General features: G+C 40.9%; 1 protein-coding gene across 1 annotated transcript in view; it reads left to right on the top strand.

The window, feature by feature from the left end:
- Positions 1–25,985, top strand: part of LOC117507641 (inositol 1,4,5-trisphosphate receptor type 1-like) — a 535,403-nt gene that overhangs the window by 306,385 nt on the left and 203,033 nt on the right. Inside the window, exons 40-44 of the mRNA XM_034167459.1 lie at positions 8,715–8,750; positions 18,647–18,694; positions 21,444–21,573; positions 23,344–23,528; positions 25,721–25,904. Of these exons, the coding sequence (XP_034023350.1) occupies positions 8,715–8,750; positions 18,647–18,694; positions 21,444–21,573; positions 23,344–23,528; positions 25,721–25,904 (583 nt within the window). The remainder of the gene's footprint in view (positions 1–8,714; positions 8,751–18,646; positions 18,695–21,443; positions 21,574–23,343; positions 23,529–25,720; positions 25,905–25,985) is intronic.

Consider the following 25,985-nt stretch of genomic DNA (forward strand, 5'->3'; position numbering starts at 1 on the left):
GGAACTTTGAATGTTGGCACTATGACCGGTAAAGGGAAAAAGCTGGCGGACATGATGGAGAGGAGAAAGGTAGACATATTGTGTGTGTAAGAGACCAAGTGGTAGGGAAGCAAGACCAGGAGCATATATGGTGGGTTCAAGTTGTTGTATCGTGCTGTTGATGGAAAGGAAAATGGTGTTGGCGTCATTCAAGTATGTTAAGATTGTGTTGGTCGTTAAGTGAGTGTCTGACAAGGTGATGAGTGTGAAGTTGGAAATCAAAGGGGTGATGATGAATGTCATCAGTGCATATGCCAAACAGGTACGTTGCGAGATGAAGGAGAAAGAATATTTCTGGAATGAATTAGATGAGGTGGTGTGCCCAAGAATGAAAAGAGTGGTCGTTTGGAGAAAGGGAACAGAAGTGACAAGGAAGTAATGGGTAGATATGGTATCAAGGACTAGAATGTGCAAGGGCATGATAGTTGATTTTGCAAAAAGGATGGAAATGGCTGTGGTGATACCTACTTTAAGAAAAGGGAAGAGCACAGGTAAAAGGTAAATGGCCAGTAATGCCTCACATTCACTCATTCACACAGACACACTCACTCACTGATGTCAAGGTGTGTCAATGTACCAACAGGTAGACCTCATTCTTTGTAGGAGTTGCATGCTAAAATAAATTGGAGACAGTAAGGTGGTGGCAGGAGAGAGTGTTGTTAGACAGCATAGGATGGTGGTTTGTAGGATGACTTCAGAGGTGAAGAAGAGGAAGAGAATCAAAGCTCAACAAAGGATCAGCTGGTGGAAGCTGATGAAGGAAGACTGTTGTGTGAAATTCAGTGAGCAGGTGAGACAGGCAGTAGATGGAGGGGAAGCAATTTTGGACATTTGGAAAAGTACTGCAGATGTGGTGAGGGATACAGCTAGGAAGGTACTGGAGGTAACATCTGGATAGTGGAAGGAAGGCAAGGAGACAGTGGTGGAAAGAAGATGTTCACAGGGATGAAAAATCTCAGTTTTGGCAGATTTATGCTTTTTTTGCCAGTCACCTGGGTCATTTTTGAGATCAGTGTTGTCTTGCGTGAACCGTTCAGTACTAAATTTAGTGTTTTTTACATCAGGCACCTTGTTGGGCAGTGAAGGGGTCTTTGGGATTGTAATATTGAGACATTGGCGTCATTTTCATTCCCTTTTACACTGATGACTGTCTGCGTTTGTGATAAAGGTGGGTTATAAGGGTTCGTTAATGATTGTTAACTTGTTTTTTTGATATATAAATGGCACAGCTAATGTTAGCTAACGTTGTTTGTATAGCAGTGTCTATCTTGTGTTTAACATGCTAAATTACTCGGTAACTGTCTCTTCTAGTTCAAGTTAACATGCTTATTAAGGTCGTGCACCTTCTCAGTTATATTATGTTTTGTTTATTGATACTGACGACGATATTGATACTAATACGACCAAGTCAATCAGGCAAATTGTGAACTGACGACACAGGCATGTTAATAAATGCATAAGACAAACTGTAAGCAGAATGATATTACAGGAGTGATTTTGAATAAGCAATTTTTTTTTCTCACTGAAATTTATTGTCTTGAATAGTCCCAGATTGCATCTCTGAGCTTCTAGAATTCAAAATTTTTCTAGGTGGGCATTACCCCCCCCTTTGTAATTTTGGGTTTCAGCTTTTTTGATTTTTCACCACTTCCATCCCTGTGTTCAGGAAAGCGTAAGGAGAAAGAAGTTCTCCTTACGTTCTCCTTAGTTGATGAAACAGAAATGGGATGGTCAAAGAGATGAAGAAAGTAGACAGAAATACAAGTAAATGCGGCATAAGGTGAGATAAGGTGAGAAAAGAAGTGGCCAGAGCTAAGGAAATCCATGTACTGAGCTGTACAAGAAGTTGAACAGTAAGGAAAGAGAAAAGGACATGTACTGATTGGCCAGACAGTGGGACTGTGCTGGAAATGTTGTGCAGCAAGTTAGGGTGGTAAATGATGCATATGGTAATGTGCTGACAAGAGAGAGAGTGTGTTGAGAAGGTAGAGGGAATATTTTGAGAAGCTGATAAATGAAGAATATGAGAGAGAAAAGGCTGGATGATGTGTAGAGAGTAAATCAGGAATTGCAAGAGATTAGTAAGGGCGTGTTGTGGGCAGCTATGATGAGTGGAAAGGCAGTCAGCCCAGATGACATTCCAGTGGAGGATTGGAAATGTCTAGGAGAGATGGCAGTGGAGTTTCGAAGCAGATTGTTTAATAAAATCTTGGAAAATGAGAGGATGCCTGTGGAGTAAAGACGAAGTGTGATTGTTCTATTTTTAAGAACAAGGGTGATATGGAGAGCTGCAGTAACTACAGGCGCATAAAGCCGATCAACCACAGCATGAAGTTATGGGAAAGAGTAGTAGAAGATAGGTTGATAAACAGGTGAAGATCTGTGAAAAGCAGTATGATTTCATGCCGAGAAAGAGCACCGTGGATGCAATGTTTGCTTTGAAGGTTCTGATGGTGAAGTATAGAGAACACCAGAAGGAGTTGCATTGTGTGGTTGTGGATTAGAGAAAGTTTATGAGAGTGTGCCAAGAGAAGAGTTGTGGTATTGTATGAGGAAGTCTGGAGTGGCAGAGAAGTATTTGAGGGTAGTGCAGGATATGTACAAGAATAGCGTGACAGCGGTGAGATGTGCAGTAGGAATGACAGATTCATTCAAGGTGGAGGTGGGATTACACCAAGGATCAGCTCTGAGTCCTTTCTTGTTCACAGTGGTGATGGACAGGTTGACGGATGAGATCAGACATGAGTCTCCGTGGACTGTGATATTTGCAGATGACATTGTGATCTGTAGTGAGAGTAGAGAGCAAGTTGAATCTAGCCTAGAGAGGTGGAGGTATGTTCTGGAGAGAAGGGAAATAAAAGTAATTCGGCGCAAGACTGCGTACATGTGTGAATGAGTGGAATAGTGTGGGTACAAGGAGTTGATTGATTGAGATTATTCAGTAAAATAATGCACAGATTAATGTACATTAAAATACATGGATAACACAAGAAAGTGAAAAACACTTATTTCCATTGTGGCCCAGATAGAAACGGATGGCAAAATAAGGGTAAACATAAAAATCAAATCAACATAATAATACTAATAAAAATACTGATAATAATAATAATAATAACAATAATAATAAAAATTATAATAATATTAACACTAATGATAATTGGACAATACATATAACAAAATTATGTGAAATTAAAACATTGTAAAAGGATTTAGTGACTGGTGATAAAACTGATCAAATGAAAAAATTCTTAGCACTGTGTTAAAAGGCACCTTTGGATTGATTTGAGTGAACATGACTCGGTAACTCATTCTAGGTCATAGTGCCAGTGTACTTGAATGAGGAATGCCCAAAATGCTTTATAGAGTTTATTAACATGGACAATGGTCGAGAGTGGGTGTTGTGGGTGGAGTTATTAACACTAAAGGATGACATTAAATACTGAGCAGCGTTACCATACATAATGCTATGGATAGTGTTAAGGTTTAGTTGTTTCACATGGAGTTCCACCGGCAACCAGTTTACATGCCAAAATTCAGCGTGACCTATATGGGTTCTAGGGGAAGCACTCAGAAGAAAACAGATAATTTTATTTTGAGTTTTTTGAAGATCATTTTTGTATTTCTTGGTGAGGCCAGAGTACCAGGAGGTGCTGGCATAGACAAAATGACATTGGGTCAAAGCTGACATAAGTTTCTTGGTTTCCATAACCATAGTTCCGGCTTGCCTTTAGAGTAGAGGTGGTGAAAGAAAATGAGTGACTTGGGGTCAGCTGTCCAAAGTAATGGAAAGTGCGGTAGAGAGGTGAAGAAGAGAGTGCAGGCAGGGTGGAGTGAGTGGAGAAAGGTAGCAGGAGTGATTTGTGACTAAAGAATATCTGCAAGAGTGAAGGGGAAAGTTTACAAGACAGTAGTGAGACCAGCTATGTTGTACAGCTTAGAGACGGTGACACTAACAAAAAGACAGGAGGCAGAGCTGAAGATGTGATTCTCTTTGGGAGTGATGAGGATGTTCTGGGTTAGGAATGAGCATATCAGAGGGACAGCTCAGGTGGGACGGTTTGGAGACAAAGTCAGAGAGGCGAGATTGAGATGGTTTGGACATGTGCAGAGGAGGGGCCCAGGGTATATAGGGAGAAGGATGCTGAGGATGGAGCCACCAGGCAGGAGGAGATTAGATTAGATTATATAGAACTTTATTGATTCCTTGGGAAGACTACCTCCAGGAAACTGAGGTTCTAGCAGCATTGTATAGCAGCAGACAGGCTAAGAAGCACACAGACTATTAAAGTGAAAGTAAAAAAAGAGAGAGAAAAGGGAGGCTAAAGAAGAGCTTTATGGATGTGCTGAGGGGGGACATGCAGGTGGTTGGTGTGACAGAGGAGGATACAGGGTGAGACAGAAACAACTGATCTGCTTTGGTGACCCCACACAGGAGCAGCCCAAGGAAAATAAGATATCAAGAAATGACAAAAAGCTCCCTCAGGCATTTTTTTGATTTCAGGAAGAAACCTCCAAGAGTTAAGTTCCATAACCAAGTGCCAGTCCGTGTGGGCGTTTCCCCTTGTCTACTGTCAGAAAAGCAGGGCACTCGACCCTCTACAGAATCCTTATGGGTGGTGAGCCCACATAGAGATGTTATTTTTTCCGGCTGAGCCCAACAGAGTCCCACGGTTGTCGACCCAGTCACCAAGCACTCACCTACATGCTCCTCCCTCCCAGGCCTGGCTCCAGGAGGAAACCCTGGTTTCCCTAGTCCGGGTGAAGTGGCTTCTTCCTAGCATGTGTAAGTCGGGATGTTGGTTAATAAAGACAGCAATTTCATATGCTGCTTCTCGAATGTGGGAGTGTGCCTCAAATGGTCATTCAAGGAACTGCAAGTGCTTCCAGACTGACGCTGGTTGGGTCTTGTACATCATGTGTCAGCTAAATACATAAAAGGACTAGTTGACTACTATTATGAAAAAGTTCTTTAAAACAAAAAAAACTCATAAAAATCATTAGTGAAACCCTTCAGACAGTGGACAGACCTTTTGTGTTTGCATATTGTTGCATCTTTAACCCCTTAACGTCCGAATTTATATAGCTGTATATAAAAAATGTTTTGTGTGTGTTTTTGCCTTTAAGTAGATGGTAAATAATGTTGAGATTATTAATTTCACTTTTGCACAAAAACTAGAAAGTAATATTGGGTATTCTGGTAATGACTTTATGTTATAATGTTATAATAATAATGATGGTATGTTGCAAATTTGCGACAATGGGCATACAGGTCAATTTGGTAAGTTGCATATTTGAGTCAGAGATTGTAGCATATATGCGACGATGGGTGTTAAGGGGTTAACTGCATTGTTTGGTGATGCTAATAGTTTTGCAGGAGAACGGTGGTCCCACTGCTACCCGTCTTACTGCATGATTAGGAGACTTGGACACTAACTAGTGAGCCAAGGTGACCATTGGATGTCTTTGGTACCATTATGTCTTCAGAGGATCACTGGGTACTGCTGGAAGGATGAGTGGTTACTTCAGTAGAGTAAGAAGAGGCAGGTCCCTTGCATTGTGAAGGAGTGTCAGCTTCAACATTTTGGCTATGTGGTGCATTTCTCTGTGCATGATTCAGTGTGCAGGTAAGCAGATGCTCATGTTTCACCTGTCTGCAGCAGATTCGATGGTTATTTTAGAAATCAAATCAAATCAATTTTATTTATATAGCACCAAATCACAACAACCAGTTGCCCCAAGGCGCCTTATATTGTAAGGCAAGGCAATAATTACGGAAAAACCCCAACGGTCAAAACGACCCCCTGTGAGCAAGCACTTGGCAACAGTGGGAAGGAAAAACTCCCTTTTAACAGGAAGAAACCTCCAGCAGAACCAGGCTCAGGGAGGGGCAGTCTTCTGCTGGGACTGGTTGGGGCTGAGGGAGAGAACCAGGAAAACGACATGCTGTGGAGGGGACATGCTGTGGAGAAATGTGGGGATGAACCCGTTATCTGCTTAGGTGGTTGCCATCCAGGACCCAAGTTGGCTTTGTGGTGTCATGGATGTGGTGGAGCACAGCACCAGCACATGCTCCCAGACTTGACTTGACTCTACTACATTCATTCTCATACAGTAGATCTGAAGTGATATAACAAGATGATGAGTTTCTGTGAAGGCTCTCAGTTGTCCAGGTGGTTTCCATAGTAGAGAAGCTTGAATCTGAGTGCGCCAGTGAACCTCAATCTGCAGTTCATCTCCACCTTAAAGACACTAACCACACGTTTGAGGACAAGGAAGTTAAAATCTTAGCCAGAGAGAAGAAATGGTTTGAGAGAGGGGTGAAGGAGGCATTCTATGTGAAACAGTTGAAACCCAACCTTAACTGGGGAGGGGGTCTGAGACACGCTTTGTCCCCTGTTTACAATGGGGTACTCAGGCCAAAGCAGTTTCAGTCCTTTGTTCATGATAATGAGTCATTCATGTCATTAGGAGAGCTGTCAGGAGAGGCGTCAGTCCCATTGTTAGGAGGGACAGCTGCCCTGTCATTAGGAGGGTGCTAACTAGAGCACAATAGGTGCTAATTAAAGCAATTGTTTAGTCACTAGCCTATAGCAGTCTGCCTCTCAGTAGGAGGGGTCTAGTTATGTTTAAAACTCCAGCTTTTGTGGCTTCTACAACCCCTGGCAAAAATTATGGAATCACCGGCCTCGGAGGATGTTCATTCAGTTGTTTAATTTTGTAGAAAAAAAGCAGATCACAGACATGACACAAAACTAAAGTCATTTCAAATGGCAACTTTCTGGCTTTAAGAAACACTATAAGAAATAAAGAAAAAAAGATTGTGGCAGTCAGTAACGGTTACTTTTTTAGACCAAGCAGAGGAAAAAAATATGGAATCACTGAATTCTGAGGAACAAATTATGGAATCACCCTGTAAATTTTCATCCCCCAAATTAACACCTGCATCATATCAGATCTGCTCGTTAGTCTGCATCTAAAAAGGAGTGAACACACCTTGGAGAGCTGTTGCACCAAGTGTACTGACATGAATCATGGCTCCAACACGAGAGATATCAATTGAAACAAAGGAGAGGATTATCAAACTCTTAAAAGAGAGTAAATCATCACGCAATGTTGCAAAAGATGTTGGTTGTTCACAGTCAGCTGTGTCTAAACTCTGGACCAAATACAAACAACATGGGAAGGTTGTTAAAGGCAAACATACTGGTAGACCAAGGAAGACATCAAAGCGTCAAGACAGAAAACTTAAAGCAATATGTCTCAAAAATCGAAAATGTACAACAAAACAAATGAGGAACGAATGGGAGGAAACTGGAGTCAACGTCTGTGACCGAACTGTAAGAAACCGCCTAAAGGAAATGGGATTTACATACAGAAAAGCTAAACGAAAGGCATCATTAACACCTAAACAGAAAAAAACAAGGTTGCAATGGGCTAAGGAAAAGCAATTGTGGACTGTGGATGACTGGATGAAAGTCATATTCAGTGATGAATCTCGAATCTGCATTGTGCAAGGTGATGATGCTGGAACTTTTGTTTGGTGCCTTTCCAATGAGATTTATAAAGATGACTGCCTGAAGAGAACATGTAAATTTCCACAGTCATTGATGATATGGGGCTGCATGTCAGGTAAAGGCACTGGGGAGATGGCTGTCATTACATCATCAATAAATGCACAAGTTTATGTTGATATTTTGGACAATTGAAAGGATGTTTGGGGATGATGAAATCATTTTTCAACATGATAATGCATCTTGCCATAGAGCAAAAACTGCAAAAACATTCCTTGCAAAAAGACACATAGGGTCAATGTCAATGAACAGATCTGATTTGATGCAGGTGTTAATTTGGGGGATGAAAATTTACAGGGTGATTCCATCATTTTTTCCTCAGAATTGAGTGATTCCATATTTTTTTCCTCTGCTTGGTCTAAAAAAGTAACTAAAAGTTTCTTGATTTCTTATAGTGTTTCTTAAAGCCAGAAAGTTGCCATTTGAAATGACTTTAGTTTTGTGTCATGTCTGTGATCTGCTTTTTTTTCTACAAAATTAAACAACTGAATGAACATCCTCTGAGGCCGGTGATTCCATAATTTTTGCCAGGGGTTGTATTTGTTCTTCTCTACAAGGGTCAAGACAGACGTCAGACTACCAGAGCAAGAATTTTAGCTGAGAAAGCTTCTGCGATTTGAAGCAAAACATCCTCGCCTCAAGCAACCCAGTCCAGTCGAAGATTCAAGCTTCTCTACTAAAGATGATGAGTTCAAACATTTTAAAATGAACGTATATTCCTTTGCATTTTGTGACTTACAGTCAAATAAAAGCCATTTTTTTTCAGTCATATTTCATCATTGAAGTTTTCTTAACAGTAATCTTTAAATATCATCTCGTCTTGTACTCGTAAACCCAATATTATGTATTGTCTCGTGTCATGAGCTGAGTGTGTCTTCACACACTTTGCCCTGAGTTTTTATAATGTGAACCTCTGAATGTTTTATTTCTACATCTGCTGTTGTGTTCAGGATGCAGTCTCAATATGAAAATTTCTCTCCCTTTCACACATTCAACACGATCACCACTGTGGTTGTTCTGCCTTAATTTCCACACTAAACTACACTCATTCCACACCTGCATTAACAGTATTTTGACTAACATCATGCTTTTGTTTCCAATCAGCTGACATCCCCGCCTGAGCTTGACGTCCCTGCTGAGGTGTGTTTTAGATCCATATTTCACACTAACGAGAGTCACTGCTGCTCATCTTTTCCGTTGGCCTGCTAATTGATCCCATTACACTTCAACCGACACATCTCTTCATGAGGACATTTGACATTTTGGCTCACTTTTTTGCAGCTGCCCTCATTCTCTCTGTCTTTGATGTCAGCAGCCAGGTCCGTAAGTAGTTGGACAGTCACACACTTTTTGCTCTGTGCACTGCCACCATGGAGCTGAAGTGGAACCATCAATACGGTATGTGCTTGTATGTATTGCAGTGCTTCAGCTTCTATTCATGGGGTGTAAAAGATTATTAATACATTTTAAATGCACATCAGGGGATGATACATGAACATTTCAAAGTCACTGAATTTGTCTTGGACTTCATGAGAAATTCAAAGTGTATGGATACTTCCTGGTCTAGATTATATTATATAAATAATGAATGTTTGAGTTCAATGGTGTGAATATAAAAATATTCATTTCATTGAAAGAATGAAAAAAACATTCATTATTTGTTTTAATATAACGGCTGAAATCGATCCTTGTCATTTCATATTTTATTGATTTATAAAAAAAACAAAGGGGACTTACATTTGGTGCTTTGACGTCAACAGTCCAACACGAACTTTAAGTTCTGTCAATGCAGTCCGTGATGCCGTGGCCTGACTTTGTGTACTTACAAAAAAAAGGGGAAAAAAAAAAGGCTTTGTGTACTTCCTCAGTCCAGCAAAAAAATTGCGTCAGAAATTGGTCCAGGTTTTAATCCTAACTTCACCCTCTTCATCCTAACAGCTCTTCATGCCTCCAGACACCTTACTAGTGGATTTGTGTGTATGTGTGTGTGTCTGTGTTTTAGAAGAATTAGCACTGTCAGTTAGCTTGTTCAAATCCTCACTCATCAGCAAAACAAATTCCGCCATGTTTAGCTCCATGCCGCCCCCCCACTAGTGTGTGCATGGGCGGAGTCACAGTGTGCAATGGTACAAAACGTATGGAACCATGTTTGCACGGTACATGCAGCACAACACAAATGGGACAAATAATCCATGCCACGTGACATACAAAGCACCAATCAAATGACAAGGATCCACTCAGCCGTTACATAAAGCACTTTAGTGTTCAGACTTGCACAACAAATTTCAGAACTGTGTGCAATGAGAGGTACTTGTGAGGTAAATTTGCTCAGCGAGCAAGAATGTACAGTTATAATTACACACCTGTTACAGCCAGGCACGGTTTTTAATGTTATTTATTTCTTTTCTGTTTTTGTTTTATTTTTACGGTACAACTTTTCGTTTTGAAACTTTGTGAATAAAGAAATACGAACAAAGTGTATGATAAGTTTTTCTGGAGTGGGCAGTTTTCAAAAACTGATTGACAAGTAGTGACAAGGAGAATGGTGAGGGAAGCCACCGAGACACTCATGACAACTGGTTAGGACTTAAATGCATCTGTGGCTGTTACTGGAAAAACTTTCTAAAGTACAATTGTTGTCTGTTACATCCCCATTTCTAGTCTCATAGATGTAATGGATCATGTTTTGATGTTTTTGTTTAATCTCCAAGTTATTTTATCTTTACTATTATGCTCCATGTTGTCTGGCTAATTTTCCCGAGTTATTATTCTCATACATCACATTTTGGTTTCACGTTCCCTGTAGCCTGTCTCTGGTGTCGTTCTCTGTGTCGTTATTTGTTCTCCTTATTATCTGGTAAATTCTCATTCATATTTACAGTATTAGTCTTAATGTCATGCCTGTGTTTCAGTACTCCCAGACTTAGTCACTATCGTCTCTCTCTCTTTGGTCTCACTCCCTGTTGTGTCCTTTTTCTGCGCTTGTGTTTTCTGTCTGCATTGTTGTCATTTTACATGGTTTCAGTCATCCTAATTTTCATCATCTCCTTCTAGTATTGTCGCGTATTCCTTTCTTGTGGTATAAGTAAGCATTAATTCTGCTGGGGGGGGGTTTGTTTGTTTGTTTGTTTGTTTTTGATAACCCTCTGCTAACTTCCTCTGAAAGAGTTGAAGTTTGGACTGTGTCCCTAAGATAAAGGAATATCCTAAGTTACCCTTCATTCAGCCACATGATGGACACCCTTTGGTTCCTAGACTTGAGTTTGATTTCAGAGTTGCTGTGCAGCCTGCCATGTCACAGAGAGACTTGTATTGTTCCTGCTCCCTTGTTTTATTTACATGAAGAATTCTACACTTTTAAACACCAGGGGCCTCACAAAGTGTGTGTATGCACTAAAACGTGGTGTACTCCCGTCTTCACGCTAACGTTCAGATGTATCAAAAGTGATATGATTGTGGAGATATGCAGTGCGTCACGCAAAAATCCAGGCTGGCATACGTATGTCTCTACAGCTATTGTTCCGCTGCCGACATGTAGAGGTGATGTTGGGACACTGGTAATAATGTAAAAACAAGAAGTCATCAGAGTGATGTGCACACCAGAGACACACTGATGAATAATGAACACACCCATGTGTTTGCAATTATATGGGTGGACATAAAAGCACGCGCAAAGTGATGCATAAAATGGCATTAACAGTGGCTTCATTAGCACTGGTAGAGGACCTTGCAAATGGTGCAATCCGACGTGAGCCTGTATTCAGGGAACGCGAGGACTTACTTGCAAATGATGATAAATGGCTCATAAGCCGATTTTGATGACCAAGGCCAGTGTCACTGAGTTAGCGCACAAAACTACAGCCGGCCCAGAGCGCAATACAGTGAGGAGCCAGGGGTTGTCTGTGCCCACACAGGTGCTGAACACACTGGGCTTCCTGGCGACAGGGGCCTTCCAGCGGGAGCTGGCCGATCAGTCAGGAGTGTGCCAGTCAACCTTGAGCTGAGCCATTCCAGCTGTGTGGAATGCAGTCATCCAAATGTCATCCAGGTACATCAGATTCCAGCTTTAAAGTGTAATTTGCAGCGAGAGCCAATTTCCTGAATGTAATCAGTGCTATTGACTGCACACATATTGCTGTAAAGGGGCCATCACGTGATGAATTTGTTTTTGTTAATAGGAAACATTTTCATTCCATCAATGGTGAAATGCGCACATGCATTGGGTTGGGGTGGGAGCAGGCTAGGGGCTGGCACGGTGCGTGATGGCTTGCTGCATGGGTAAATAGTTTATTCATATAATTGTTCCAAATGAAAACCAGCGCAGCCACATTTGGACACGTGCACATTCAAATATGTTTTTGTTATTATTAATGTGATACTGGAGCTGCAGATTCTTAACAAGTCTCCAATTGTCTCCCTGTGTTCGGTATTTGCATGTGTAATGTTGTGAATGTCACACACTGTCAGCTGGCGCACCTAATTTCTTTTAACTTTAGTGTGTGTGTGCTGCTCTGAGCTCACAGCTGCTTCACACACACACACACACACACAGAGACGCATGCACACGCGCTCCCACTAATATTTTTCCTGTTTCATGTTTATTCCGTTTGCAAGGGTACCAAGTAGACTATTCCTGCAGATCTCCATGTCATGTCCATCTGTAGCTCACGCTTTGTATAATTTTTTTTCTTTGTTCATGTTGACTGATCTGACGGAGGGGGAATCCCAGATCCCAGGGCCTGTGTACAAATATGTGCATATTTAAATAGGGGCATGGAAAGGCAGGAGCTTGGTGCTTGTGCATGTACAAACATATTTTAGTAGGAAATCGACATATGTCTTTGTACATGAAGCCCCAGGTCTTTGGGTTCACATTCTGGTACCCACTGTGACAATCATGAAGTGGTACAGAGAAGCATTTTCTTCAAAAGGAGACATTAAATTTCATCTGCAGTTTAGCAGAAGGCACATGGGAGACTTGAGCCTACATTTGATGTGATTTTTTGTGCTTAAATCCTTGTTTGATGCACTCCACCGTAAAACTGTAACTGTTTATGCAACAGGCAATAGTTGTGCAATGCACAGTTCCTCCAAATGCATCCACAGAAGCCTATAACTTCTTTAGACTTAGTCTTCATAGTGGCTTTCCTCAGTAATTGTCTTCTTGCAGGGTCACCCTTTTGAGAACTGCCTCCTCCAGATGGATTTACCATGCAGTACTATGCTGTTTGTATTTCTGAATGAGTGGTGTAAATAAAGTACATGACACATGCTGTGAGTTGAAAATGTTCATGTGTCCATCTTATGACTAGACCTGACTGAAAGAAAACTGTCTTTAAGGATGATTTGTATGAGCAAAAATAGTTATACTTCATCCAATTACTCATGGCCTTTGAAAATCGAGGGGCTGCAATTAAACATGGCTATAATTCCAAAATGGTTCATGCATTAATTTTGTTAAACTCCTTGAATTAAAGCTGAACATCTGCACAACAAGCAAATCTTGTTTTATTTTAGCTCTGTTGTGATGGAGTACAAATTCAAAACTACAAATATATCGACGTATCCAACTACTTATGGATCTGTCTGTGTACATATTCTCGGCCAGTGTTTTTGAACGTGCATCCTGAGAAGTAGACTGCATGTTCCCCAACACTGACTGCTCGAATCACAGCCAGTTAACTCAGTCTGTCTGTCAGGTGTGTTCAGACATCATGGACCTGCTAAGCACCAGGATTGTCTAATCATGTTTACCACAGGTCCTGCAGGTCTACAGGACTAGTGTTAAGAAACACTGATCTAGACACATAAGAGTTTTGCCCCATGCATTTGCTTGATTGTGTGAATTGTAACCTTTGTAGTCTGTTTCTGTAACTTAACAGCTTGTGGTTTTTGTGGTGTTTTTCCCATGACAGTCTGGTCCAGATTACATAGTGCTGTAGTGTGCCAGCCGCTTGCACTATGTAATTGAGACAGGAGCTCCCCTCCCCACCCCCCAATTGATTGTGTTGTGCCCGTGTGTTAGCCAGCATCGAGGAGTTACCACTGTGACTTGACTGTATGAACCGAGTAGCCACAGACTCAGGGATGAAAGTTCTCCATCACCACAACAGATGTTCATCAATTGGGCTGCCAGAAGTCAGGGTTTGCGTTGATGCAAAATCAAGGCTGGATGCAAGATAGAAAATTTACCACATCCCCAAGACACATATGCGCCATATTCAAAGTGATTTTTAGAATAACGTGTCTGTTTTGTTTTTGTTTTTGCTCATAGTGAGTCCCCACATCTGTTCCTCTATCCATGTGCACTCCGCCGGAGGGAGGAGGAGGGGACAGGGGGTGGCGGGTCAGCCTGTTGTGTGTGTGTGTCTCAGCGCGGTAACAACACAGTGAGCAAAGAGCAGAGTTTTCTATCAAAGTCTGCTCTGAGTGTCTCTGTGAGTGTCCTTGCTGTGAAAACACAGCTGCAGAACCGTGACGCATTATCAATAAACACTAATGCTTTTGTTCTCCAAAATACACCTAAAATCTTTTTCTGAGGATGGCGCGACATAAAATATGCTCATAAAACCTTACCTTTCAATCAGGTTGCGCTTTCAACATAAATACACAAATTCTTGATTGTTCCTGCTCAGAGACTGCAAACCAGGGGTGAAATCAGATGGAAGGAGGGTGTTGTGGGGGGGGCATGGCCTCCACAACAGTCCTTGATTAAAGGTCCACTTTTGAAGACATTTTTCATACTACTTCTTATAATAACAATAATAATTTTAACAACTAAAATGTTTAAATCAGTATTTATCTAGGCCTGAGTTTTACTTACTAAGTTTTACTTCTCTGGCCCTAAATTTTATGGGACTAAGTTTAATTGATGAGCCATATAAAAATTAGTTTACTTAATTGAACTTTTCTGCATAACTAAAGTGAGATGTGAAACAATATCTTTTTTTAACGTAATGTCTAAGCTTTGCATTACTGGGTCTGTTTGGGGTTCTACCTTTAAAGTCAGGTCAGTTAGGATGAGGGAAGCCAAAAATATGAAAATGATTACAGCACTTGTGGTTAGTAATCTTATCAAACATGTAGGTTGTGATATCAATTTTGGTTAAAGACAAAGAAAAGGTGAAAATGTGCAAAAGAAACTAAAATGGGGGAGGGGTTAGAAAATAGTCATCAAAAGAAAACAAAACCCTCCAGAATGCATCCCTGGACATCAAAAACCCTAATTTCACAGAAAAATACATAAACATACCAAACGGCAAATGTCAGCTCTCCACAGTTTGTGTGTGATCAAAATTACACGCACGCACGTAGAGCTATTCTGCATTCTGCTGTAAGCAGGTCCTTTTAATTTGACAATCAGAGGTGGTGGTGGAAGACATTAAAACCACTACACTGTTCACTTTCAGTCCCGGGAGCTCATGGTAGCAGTCACTCATGGTAGCAGCAACAGAACACTTAACTAAACTGACTAAATCAATTGAACTGCAAAAACACAATAAAACAATAACATGCTTTGTTAAGTAACATGAACCACAATAACATTTAAAACCCCAAAACCCCGAACTCCCATGGTGCATTGCAGTACAATGTCCATTGTTTATTGCAGTGGTGTCCAAAATGTTCCAGAAAGGGTCAAGAGGGTGCAGGTTTTCTTTGCAGCCATCAGTGAAATCACCTGCTGGAGTCAGTGGCTGCAAGGAAAACCTTCACCCTCTCCATCCTTTGTGGAATACTTTGAACACCACAGGTTTACTGGTTAGCTAAAATTGCTAATTTCTCAAAAAATATTTGTCCTAGCAACTTTCTGTTTTCGCAGTGTTCATCCTTGACCCAATATACATAAGCATACCAAATGGCAAATGTCAGCTCTTCACGGTTTTGCCATGGTCAAAGCCATACACACGCACGCACACGCACACGCACACAGAGGCCACCTGGCTATTATAATACTGATATGTATGTTAAAGCCTTTCTATAATATGATGCTGCATTCGAAAAGAGCAACAATAGCAGTGAGTTAAATATAATCTTGTTCAGCAACAGAACTATTTGCTGTTTTCTTCGCTGTCTGCCCCTGTTTTACCTTAATTCCAAGGACACGATTACAAAAGGGTTTCTGCTAAAAGGTAGATGGTGAACAGCCTATGATTGGGCTGTGAAAAAAAATTATTATTATTATTATTTTTTTTTTTTTTGCTTTAATCCCTGCAGAGACTAAAATGTACAGGTGCATCTCAAAGAATTAGAATGTCATGAAAAAGTTTGATATTTTTTAGGGTTTATTACAAATTAACTAAAATGTTTCAAGCACTTTTTAATATTAATTTTGATAATTATGGACTACAGCTCCAAAAAATAGAAAAAGAAATGTGTATCTCAAAATATTGGAGTATTTAGTAGGATCGGACAAGAAAGGATTTATAATATAGAAATGTTAGCGTTCTGAAAAGTATGTAAATTTGCACACTCAGTACTTGGTTGGGGCATGAATTACTGCATCAGTGCTGCGTACCATGGAGGTGATCAGCCTGTGACACTGCTGAAGTGTTGTGGAAGCTCAGGTTGCTTTGATATCAGTCTTCAGCTCATCTATAATATCGGTGTCTCTGATCTTCTGCTCTTTCCTCTTGCCAGTACCTTATAGCAAATCTATGCGGTGTTGGCAGTGGGGCTAAACAAATACAGTAATACCATGGTCAGGAAAGCAGTTACTAGTATTTTTGGCACTGTGGTCAGGTGCCAAGTCCTGCTGGAAAAGAAAATCAGCATCTCCATAAACCTTGCCAATGGTTGGAAGCATGAAGTGCTTTAGAATCTTCTGGTAGATGGCTGCAGTGATGTTGGACTTGCTTGTGTGAAGCGCCTTGAGACAACTTTGTTGTGATTTGGCCCTATATAAATGAAATAAATAAAAATAAATAAATACAATAAAAAGTGGACCAACACCAGCAGATAACATGGCACCACAAATAATTGTTGAATGTGGAAAGATTACACTGGACTTCAAGCAACTTGGATTTTGTGCCTCTCCATTATTCCTCCAGACTCTAGGACCTTGATTTCCAAATGAATTGCAATATTTACTTTCAACTGGAATGATAACTTTGGACCACTGAGCAGCAGTCCAGTTCTTTTTCTCCTTTGCCTGGGTAAGATGCTTCTGGCATTATCTCTGGTTCACGAGTGGCTTAACATGAGGAATGCATAACTTGTAGTCCATTTCCTGGACACGGCTGTACATGGTGCACTGATGCCCCGAGTCCAGCCCCAGTCCAGTCCTTGTGAAGCTCCTCTATGTTCTGGAATAGGCTTTGACAGTCTTCTCAAGGCTGTGGTCATCCCTGTTGCTTATGCATCTTTTCTAACCACACTTTCAGCCAACTTTACATGAATGTGCTTCGATCCAGCACTGTAATGGCTTACCCTCCTTGAGGGCGTCAGTGAGTGTCTCGTGGATAACTGTCAAATCGTTGTAGTTGTTTGTAATATTCTATTTGAGATATACATTTTCCACTTTTTGGAGCTGTTGACCACAATGATCAAAATTAAAATAAAATAAAAAAAAATTGTAACTTTTTATTTTTTAAGTAATGGGTCTGGAATATAGTATATATTTGTTTTGGTACCTGACAAAAATATTGAACTTTTTTCAGACACTGTAGATGTATGGTAAAATGTCCCAAACTTGACTGTTATATAATATCTGTGCTGATTCCTTATTTTATGTTAGTGATCAAGTATTTGCCTTTGTTATCTGTTTGGAAGTCTCTGAGATCTGGTTTAAAGTTTAAACATAAGAGTTACGTTTCACTTCCGTCACGCATGTGCAAGTTTCAGATATAGGGAGGGCTCCCCCTATCTGTGAGAGCCAGGAACATGTAGAATAAACTACACCCACTGTAACGCTCACATTGTATAAGAGTGTTGTGCTAGCCATCTTTGTCATCTTTCACAAGATGGACTCCATCTGTGAAGACCTAGGCCTGGCTTTCAGCATGACCTTCAATAATTTCAAAATGAGGAATTCACAGTTTTAGAGTATCCCAGAATCCTTTGGGCGCTGGGGAGGGAGGCTTGATAATGGCTCAGCTTAATGCTAACTTTAACACTGAAAATGCCATAGACTTTTCAGAAGACCATAACAGGTCAGAGTAACATAAAAAAGGTAAATATTACTTACAGACATATGCTCTTTAGGGTTTTAGCAGGGAAAAATTAAGATAAAGCGAAATAAAACAAAGAACCAACGAAGCAGCAGATTGAAGATTGAAGCACTGCTTCATTGGTTTAAGGTTCAAAACAAATCCGCGCTGCAGAGACGGTTGATTATACAGACCTACTGCAGGGTCTGTAATCAATGTAGAGAAATGATCATTTTCATGACAAACACCCCCAAAAACAACGGCCACTCTGAAGGACCGATAAGGGAATCGTTAAGCAAAAAGGTTATTGATGTCGATGGATCGAATCATTTCTTAAGGATATCCGAAACGAACCGGTTCCTGACACGCAACCCTAACAGCAACATGCTTTTTTTTTTTAAAATAAAACTCACATTAAAGACTCACAATTATCTTACTTAAACACCTAAATACATAGTTTGGTTCAACTCACCTCCATAACGATGTAGTGTTGCAAACAAGTTGCTTGTTGCTTGTCCACCAAGCTTGTTTAAACTGACAACGAAATCTCGACCTCCCCAGTGAGAAAGTGATTACGCGTGAGATTTGACACCGTAAAGGCATCTATATATCGATTTAGTTCTTTGTAAGGGGCAGGGAGAAATTACATTGACTGTTTGATGTTTATGCTTTCCTGTATGAGTTCTTGCATGATTTTGACTCTCATGATCTCATGTCTTCTCTTACACAAACACTTTTTAGCTGCATGGTTTGTTTCACACCCACTTTCCCGCATGATAGTAAAAAAAAAAAAAAATTGCATTGTCTGTAACACTTTGTCTTCCAACTTTCCTTTTCCACTTCTTTTTTTTTTTTAATTTGTTGTTTCTGCTAACTCATCACATCGATAAGGAGCTTGATCCCAACCATCCACAGAAGCACCTGGAGGATCAGCGAAGGGTAGGTACTGTGGCCCCAACCAAGGTTGTCTGACATTGTCGTATTGCTTCAGCAGCGTGGCACTGACTCGCCCACTGTCAGTTATCTTACAACCACACAATTTGTTTTCAAGTTGTAGTGTTTTGCAAAGACGGAGTGTGTAAATGAGCACTGATGGTTGTGCAGCCAATAAATACAGTGTAACAAAGGCTCCACTTAATACTCACGTGTGATGAGAGGGGAGAGTTCAGAGGGGAAGAGACACAATGATCTTGTTGTCTTTTTTAAAAGGACATTTTGTATTTCATTGTGTTTGCTTTGAAATGGTGACACTGGGTACTTTTTAAAAACACAGTCAGGGAGCTGGTATCTACATTGCAAGAGTGAAACATTTTGAAAGACTGCTTTGTAAGGAATGCCTTGAGTTTTTGTCTTGTTTATACTCTTCACACACAAGGTATAACACTGTAGGCCATTACAGCTCCATCAACCTTTGTGGAACCGCATGCAACATTTTCAACTCAATCAGTTATAAGTGTCAATTGGTTGGTTACATATGACATATAGTTGTGACTATAACTTGGTAAAGGAACTCCAACTTAATCTTCCCCAGTGCACATATTCCAAATGATCAAACAGTATATGTTAAGTAAGTAACTTTGTTTCCATATAAATGTATTTGTCAAGTACAAGGGTTCACGGTGGTAGGACGCAAATGCAGGATTCAAACATTAAAACTTCAGAGTATAATCTTGAGTCAGGCAGGGGTTGGTATACAGAAAGGCAGGCCATAATGAGCAACAGTGTCCAAAACATCAGGAAGAGACAAAATCTGACGAGCAAGCAGACTGGTTAGTACATGGGTAAACAACAAAACAGGACAGAAGAGGCACGGGGCACAACAATCTTGCAAACTAGTGAGGAAAAGGGTGTGATTCATACAGAAGGAGCTATTGGGAGGAAATGCAGGACAGGTGTGCGAGGAAGGATCTGGAACAGGGTGTGGCAAGCAGGAAAGGATATAGGAGGAGGGAGACGCCCAACACAAAGCACCAGACACGAGACAAGAAGAGTCCCTCCACCAAAACCCCAAGCAACATAACAGAGAAAAAGAAGACACAACACCCCCCGATGGTCCAATCATGACATTACTACTGTACTGTTTATTCCCTGTCAGTTGGTCAAAGGTTTGCATACAACAAGATGACTTCCTCTTTAAATGACATGTAAGAATCCAGAAATATACAGAATTACTTTTAAAAGCTTCCGAATGACTAATTATTATAATTCGGAGTTCATTCATGCACCTTTGGCTGTATTAAAGTACCCACCTGTAGAATAATGGCTTCTTGCTTCTAAGAGCAAGGGGTAAGAGGGTGTGAAGAATTTAGCCAAATATTCATTCATATATTTTATATGCTTGTTTACTCCAGTTGAGTGTCACGCGGGACTGCAGTCTATCGCAGCAGTCAGTGGGTGAGAGGCAAGGTACACACTGGACAGGCTGCCAGCCTATCACAGGGTGAAGCCAAAGCATCCAGAGCATCATTTTTCATTTTTCATCTCCACTACCCAAGTTATGAAAAGATTCATGCATTCAAGCAATTTGATACACTTTTGTCCTACTGGACCAGTGGAACCTCAGGATCACTAAAGCATTGACGGAGTGGGAGCCACTAGATATAAATGTCTCATGATACATCATGAGATAAGAAGTTCCATTAATGCTTTATTGCCATTATAACACATATTGCCATTATAACTTAGTTAGGCAGCACTCCACATTGCAGCATAGAATGAGGTTGTAGCATCATGAAACATTCATACATTCACTCCCTATTACCTGGCTCCTCCAGTCAAGCGTCACAGGGTGATAGAGCTTATCCCAGCAGTCATAGGGCATGAGGAGGGGTACACCCAGAACATTTTCCCATCTGAAACATTGCTATAGTAAGCTGCTCATCTTACAGTGAGGCAAATACGTATGTGATCCACTGTCGATTTTGCAAGTTTTCCCACCTACAAAGAATGGAGAGGTCTGTAATTTTTATCATAAGTACACTTCAACTGTAAGAGACAAAATGGAAAAAAAAAAACCTCACACAACCTTGTAATATATAGATAATCGGCATGTGAATGATGTGCGTTCAAACATTTTCAAGCTGTTTAACAAAACATTTAATTTTGAGTTTCATCATCATGACATTAAGTTATCCTCACAACGACACATCTTAATACAGTTCAGGTTATATGAGTGGTTGATTAGCATGGAGCGCTTTTTAAAAATTTCCTCCTTCCCTTTCTGAGACAACCAATCACAGCTCTTAGAGGACCATGTCATATCTAGCAATGGAGTCAACCCTGCCTCCTCACAAAGATAGGAGTTTCTGTCCCCTCCTTGCTCAGACTTGCTCTCAGACACCTCTTGGATCACTCATAGGGTAAGATTCCTTGCCAGGAAATTTTAGGCTAAGTTAGGAGCTCTTTGAGATGCTGTTTTTAACCTATAAACAGCTGGAACAGCTGTCAGTACAGCAGGAATAAAACACAGAGCTCTGGTTTGCAAATAACAATCTTGAGAATTGCTGTCACGTTTCACATTTTTTTGGATTTGGGTGGGCTGTGATTTGAATTCTTAACAGTTATTTGGATTTATTTTAAATTGTTTCTGGAGCAGTAGGCTGCTACACTGTAACAGTGGTGTTAACAATGAGTTGAAATCTCCACCTTGGTGCTGTGGTGACAGGATTTCATTTCATCTCCATGACAGGGAGAAGCCCTGCGGCAGATCTTGGTCAATCGATACTATGGAAATGTCAAAACAGGTGTGAGGAGAGACAGTATCACAACTTTCAACAATAGTCCGCTCACTGCTGCAGCACCTGGGAAAACCCCTGTAGGTATGTGGACTGCTGTTTATTAAAGTGACAATAAAATAAAATTACTTTCTTTGACATAGTTTCAGTTGAGCATCAGAAAACATAATTGCTTCCAACAGCAGCATGAAAATAGAACACAGATTATATATTTAGTTACTAAGTAATGAAACATGATTGAAGAGAAGCAGAACACAATCAGAATGGCAAGAAGAAGAAGAGCCTTAACTTTAATTAACAGAATTGCATGTTGGGTAGAATGTCAAATGCACAACATCTTAAAATAAAACTGTCAACATATTATATTGGTCAGAGAATAAACTGTTTGAAAATGACTCAGTAAAAATCAGCTATGTGTGCGGTCATTTTTTTGTAGGAAAACACTGGTTGTCATCATTTTACTGTTGCTCTGTACTCTGCTCAAACAAGTTGAAGAAATGAAAACAACTCTGATCAAAATATAAGTCAGAATACATATTTATTGTCTTTCAGACATCACATTCACAAAAAAAAAACAGTTCTGCAGACACATAAGGGATGTAGCCGCTTTGAGTGACAGCTCATGTGTTGTTGCTGTGGTTGAACTGAGGCAGCTACTGTGGACTGTTTTTTTTTTAGCATATTATTACAAATATCTGTAATAATATGGCTTGTTGTCTGCTTACTTGTGCAAGCTATTCATCTAAGATATGTGCCGGTGTTTGCGTCAAATTATTGTGTAATTTTGGTTGCTAACCGTGGTAGCATTTTTAGCAGGCATTGGTATCTTGAGGGCATTAGGTTGTTCATCCACGATTATTGAGGAAATAAATGAGCCATATTTTTTAATGGCCACACCAAAGGAATACCATAATAACAACCACTGATCAAGCCCCAAAAAATCAATTTCATTAAATGCCCGAACAGAGGTTAGCCTGTCTTGTGGCTGTAGAACCTCCGAGGGCTGACAGAGCATAATAGTATTTCATGTTGTCCACAGTAATCTCACGTAATGCAAACAGCACTTCCATCTAAGTAAACCAACCCAATGCCTCTCATAACTCAGGAAGCTTTAAAGAGAAAACGTTTGCCGTCAAGATCATGTCTGAATGTCCTTCAACAACATCCAAAAGGCAAACATCAGGTCACCAGTGTGGAAATTGTGATAGATGGAAAAAGAAAAGACAAATTCCCACATTGACAACGCAACGGCACATTGATTATTACAGGATTAAGTCTAACCTCGAACTCATATCAGAACAAAGCTTTCCACCGCCCACAAACACACAACAGTCCTGGCTCGCAAACATCAAAGGGATCACATCCCTGTAACCGTGGATGAGACACACATTGAGTGTTCAGCATGCACTTCAGGGCATTGTCAAACATACAACACAAAACACACTGATCACAAATGATAAGAGGGTATGGTGAATTATGTCCACAAAGTCATACAGTCAAAAACACCATTACAGACATGTATGTATTTACTCATCCATTTATATCTTGTTGTGTTGAGCGTGCACAGTGTGTACCAGCCCTTTGATGCCTTTCTTTCCAAATCTTTGTACAGTTAGACTTTGCACATTTAACAGCATCACATTAATCCAAACAGCTCACTTATACTTAAAAAAAATGAACAAAAGCAACAAGAAATGGATGTCAGTGTTGGACCTTTTATATGAACAGTCATGAGAGTATTGTGTCAGGATTTATACCATGTTCTACGCGTATTGTACCTTTTATGTAGACCTTTAAAAAATTCCCATGTACTGTACGTAATCATGCCACTGGTTTGCTGCTCTGTGTCCACAGTTGTTAGCTCTGGGATCGGGGGTCGAGGAGATCTCAGTTTGGCAGAGGTACAGTGTCACCTTGACAGGGAAGGGGCTTCTGATCTGGTTATTGACCTCATCATGAACGCGACTACTGACCGCATCTTCCAAGAAAGCATATTATTGGCCATTGCGCTGCTGGAGGGTGGTAACACCGTCATCCAGGTCAGTGATGTCCCCGAGTTAATGAATACAGGTCAGGAATGAGAATGTGGAGTTAATGTTTCAATAAATAATGGGACATGTCACTTGCTAATGAAGGCTACCAATTAAATGAAAGATTGGTGCTTTCAACTCTCACTGTGGCAGCGTTTTTTCTGTTTGTTGTTGTTTTTTTGCATGATGGTTTGCAAATTATTGTGGTTCCCCACATCAGACAAACAGTGTAAGGGCCCTGTCCCACTGGCAGTTAGGAGGATTTGCGCATGAAATGAGAAGACAAAAGCTGAGCGTCCGCAACAAAGGTGGGCGGGAATGACAAATGTCCCGGGGTGGATCACGTAGACATCATGAGTGCACAGCGAATACATGAGGAAGAAAAACGGATATAACAGGGAACAGAAGCGAAGGCGACCGCGGAGGCGCCCCCATGAAGGGCACAGCTGGTAAATGTAATGGAACGTATCGTGGCCATTGCGGAAACACAGCGGCCAAACACGGATGTATAAAATGCATGGATAGAGGAGAGGGATCGGACGCAGAGCGACGAACACGGCAACACAACGGCTGCAATGGGGACGCAGTGCACATGCGTGGCGGGAACTGCAGTGGTGGCGCGCATGCTCCGCATTTGCATCGCGGACACAAAGGAAGCGCAAACGGGCCTGCCGGGATCAGTATCCACAGCTGGGTTGGTGCTGGCCGGCATTTATGTGTTTTGTAATGCATCCGCGTATGATCGCATATCGGATGCACAGTGGCTGTGATGCACTCGCTTCATCCGTGCCCACTCTGTCTGCATGCGCAACATACCATTTGCGACCTTGATGTGGCTGTGCTGGGCACGCGTTATATCTGTTTTGCACGTTGTCCCGGTCCGCCGCCAAGCCACGCCAACCCGTCGGTTGCGGATTTCAGAGGATGACAGCGGATATGCGGCGCGTTGATTGTGTATGTCCTGCGTATGTCTTCAGTATGTGTTCAGGAAGTGATGCGGCTCTCATCCGCATCAGGATTTTTGAGCCGCTCAAAAATCCTGGCTGAGGACATGCGTGCCTCTGCGGATGTTCACGGACGTGTTCGGATGTCGGCCGACTCATACAGGAATGTTATATGCATATTGCGGTTGTTTGGCGGATGTGGGCCACTTTTGTGCGCATTCCATACGCAAATCCTCCTAACCACCAGTGGGACAGGGGCCCTAAGACCTCATGCCTGTAAAACTCTGAGCCAAAATGCGCAACAATTGAACACAAACAAATAGATGTTATATTGTGTTTACGATGTTAGTGTAAAAAAAAAAAATTAAAAACCAAAAAATTTACTGTGGGCCACTGCAGAAAAAAATAAAATGAAAACTGTCACCCAGCACTAGTCAGGATGATGAATGCAGCAATGTACAGAGACATCCTGGATGAAAACCTGCCCCAGAGTGCTCTTGACCTCAGACTGTGGCAACGGTTCATCTTTCAGCAGGACTATGACCCTAAGCACACAGCCAAGATGTCAAAAGAGTGGCTTCAGTGAATGTCCTTGAGTGGCCCAGCCAGAGCCCAGACCTGAATCCAATTGAACATCTCTGGAGAGACCTGAAAATGGCTATGAAGCTTGAGAGGTGCTCCAAAGAGGAAAGGGCAAAACTGCCAAAAGATAGGTGCACCAAGCTTGTAGCATCATTTTCAATAAGACTTGAGGCTGTATTTGTAACCAAAGGTGCATCAACAAAGTATTGAGCAAAGGGTGTGAATACTTATGTACATGTGACGTCTAAGTTTTTTGTTTTAATAAATTTTCAAAAAAAAAACAAAAAAAAAACTTTTTGATGTTGTAATTATGGGGTGTTGCGAGTAGAATTTTGAGAGAAAAAAATGAACATAACATAATGTGGAAAAAGCGAAGTGCTGTGAATACTTTCTGAAAGCACAGTATGTATTTAAGGTGAAAGGGATATGTTTTCAGTTACATATGAATATACATTTCTTTGCTGTTTTTTATTTTTGTGAAAGGAAACTCAGTTGGAATCCAAATTGAGGTACAGTTTGAGTAATTCATTCTCTCGTCAAAACTTAAAGTGAGACCATCAACTTGTTTTTAGTCTTCTGCAGCTGAAGCTGCTAAAATTAACTCAAATACAGGATAGTGGCTGAATGTACACATCACTCTGTGTTGTCTTTTTTCCATCTTGCCTTCTTCTGCAGCGTTCATTCTACCAACGTTTAACGGGAGACAACAAGTCTGAGAAATTCTTCAAGGTATTTTATGAGCGCATGAAGCTGGCCCAGCAGGAAATCAAAGCCACGGTGACGGTAAACACCAGCGACCTGGGCAGCAAAAAGAAAGAGGAGGAGCTATCTGATAAAGATGCACCAGCACGCAAGAAAGGTCAGGAATTATGTTTCTGGATCAGCAAATATTCATGGGCAGATGTTGTGAACCGCGTTGTGATGGAGTCGCGTGTTGAAC

The sequence above is a fragment of the Thalassophryne amazonica genome, chromosome 3, assembly GCF_902500255.1.
Source record: "Thalassophryne amazonica chromosome 3, fThaAma1.1, whole genome shotgun sequence".
Taxonomy (NCBI): domain Eukaryota; kingdom Metazoa; phylum Chordata; class Actinopteri; order Batrachoidiformes; family Batrachoididae; genus Thalassophryne; species Thalassophryne amazonica.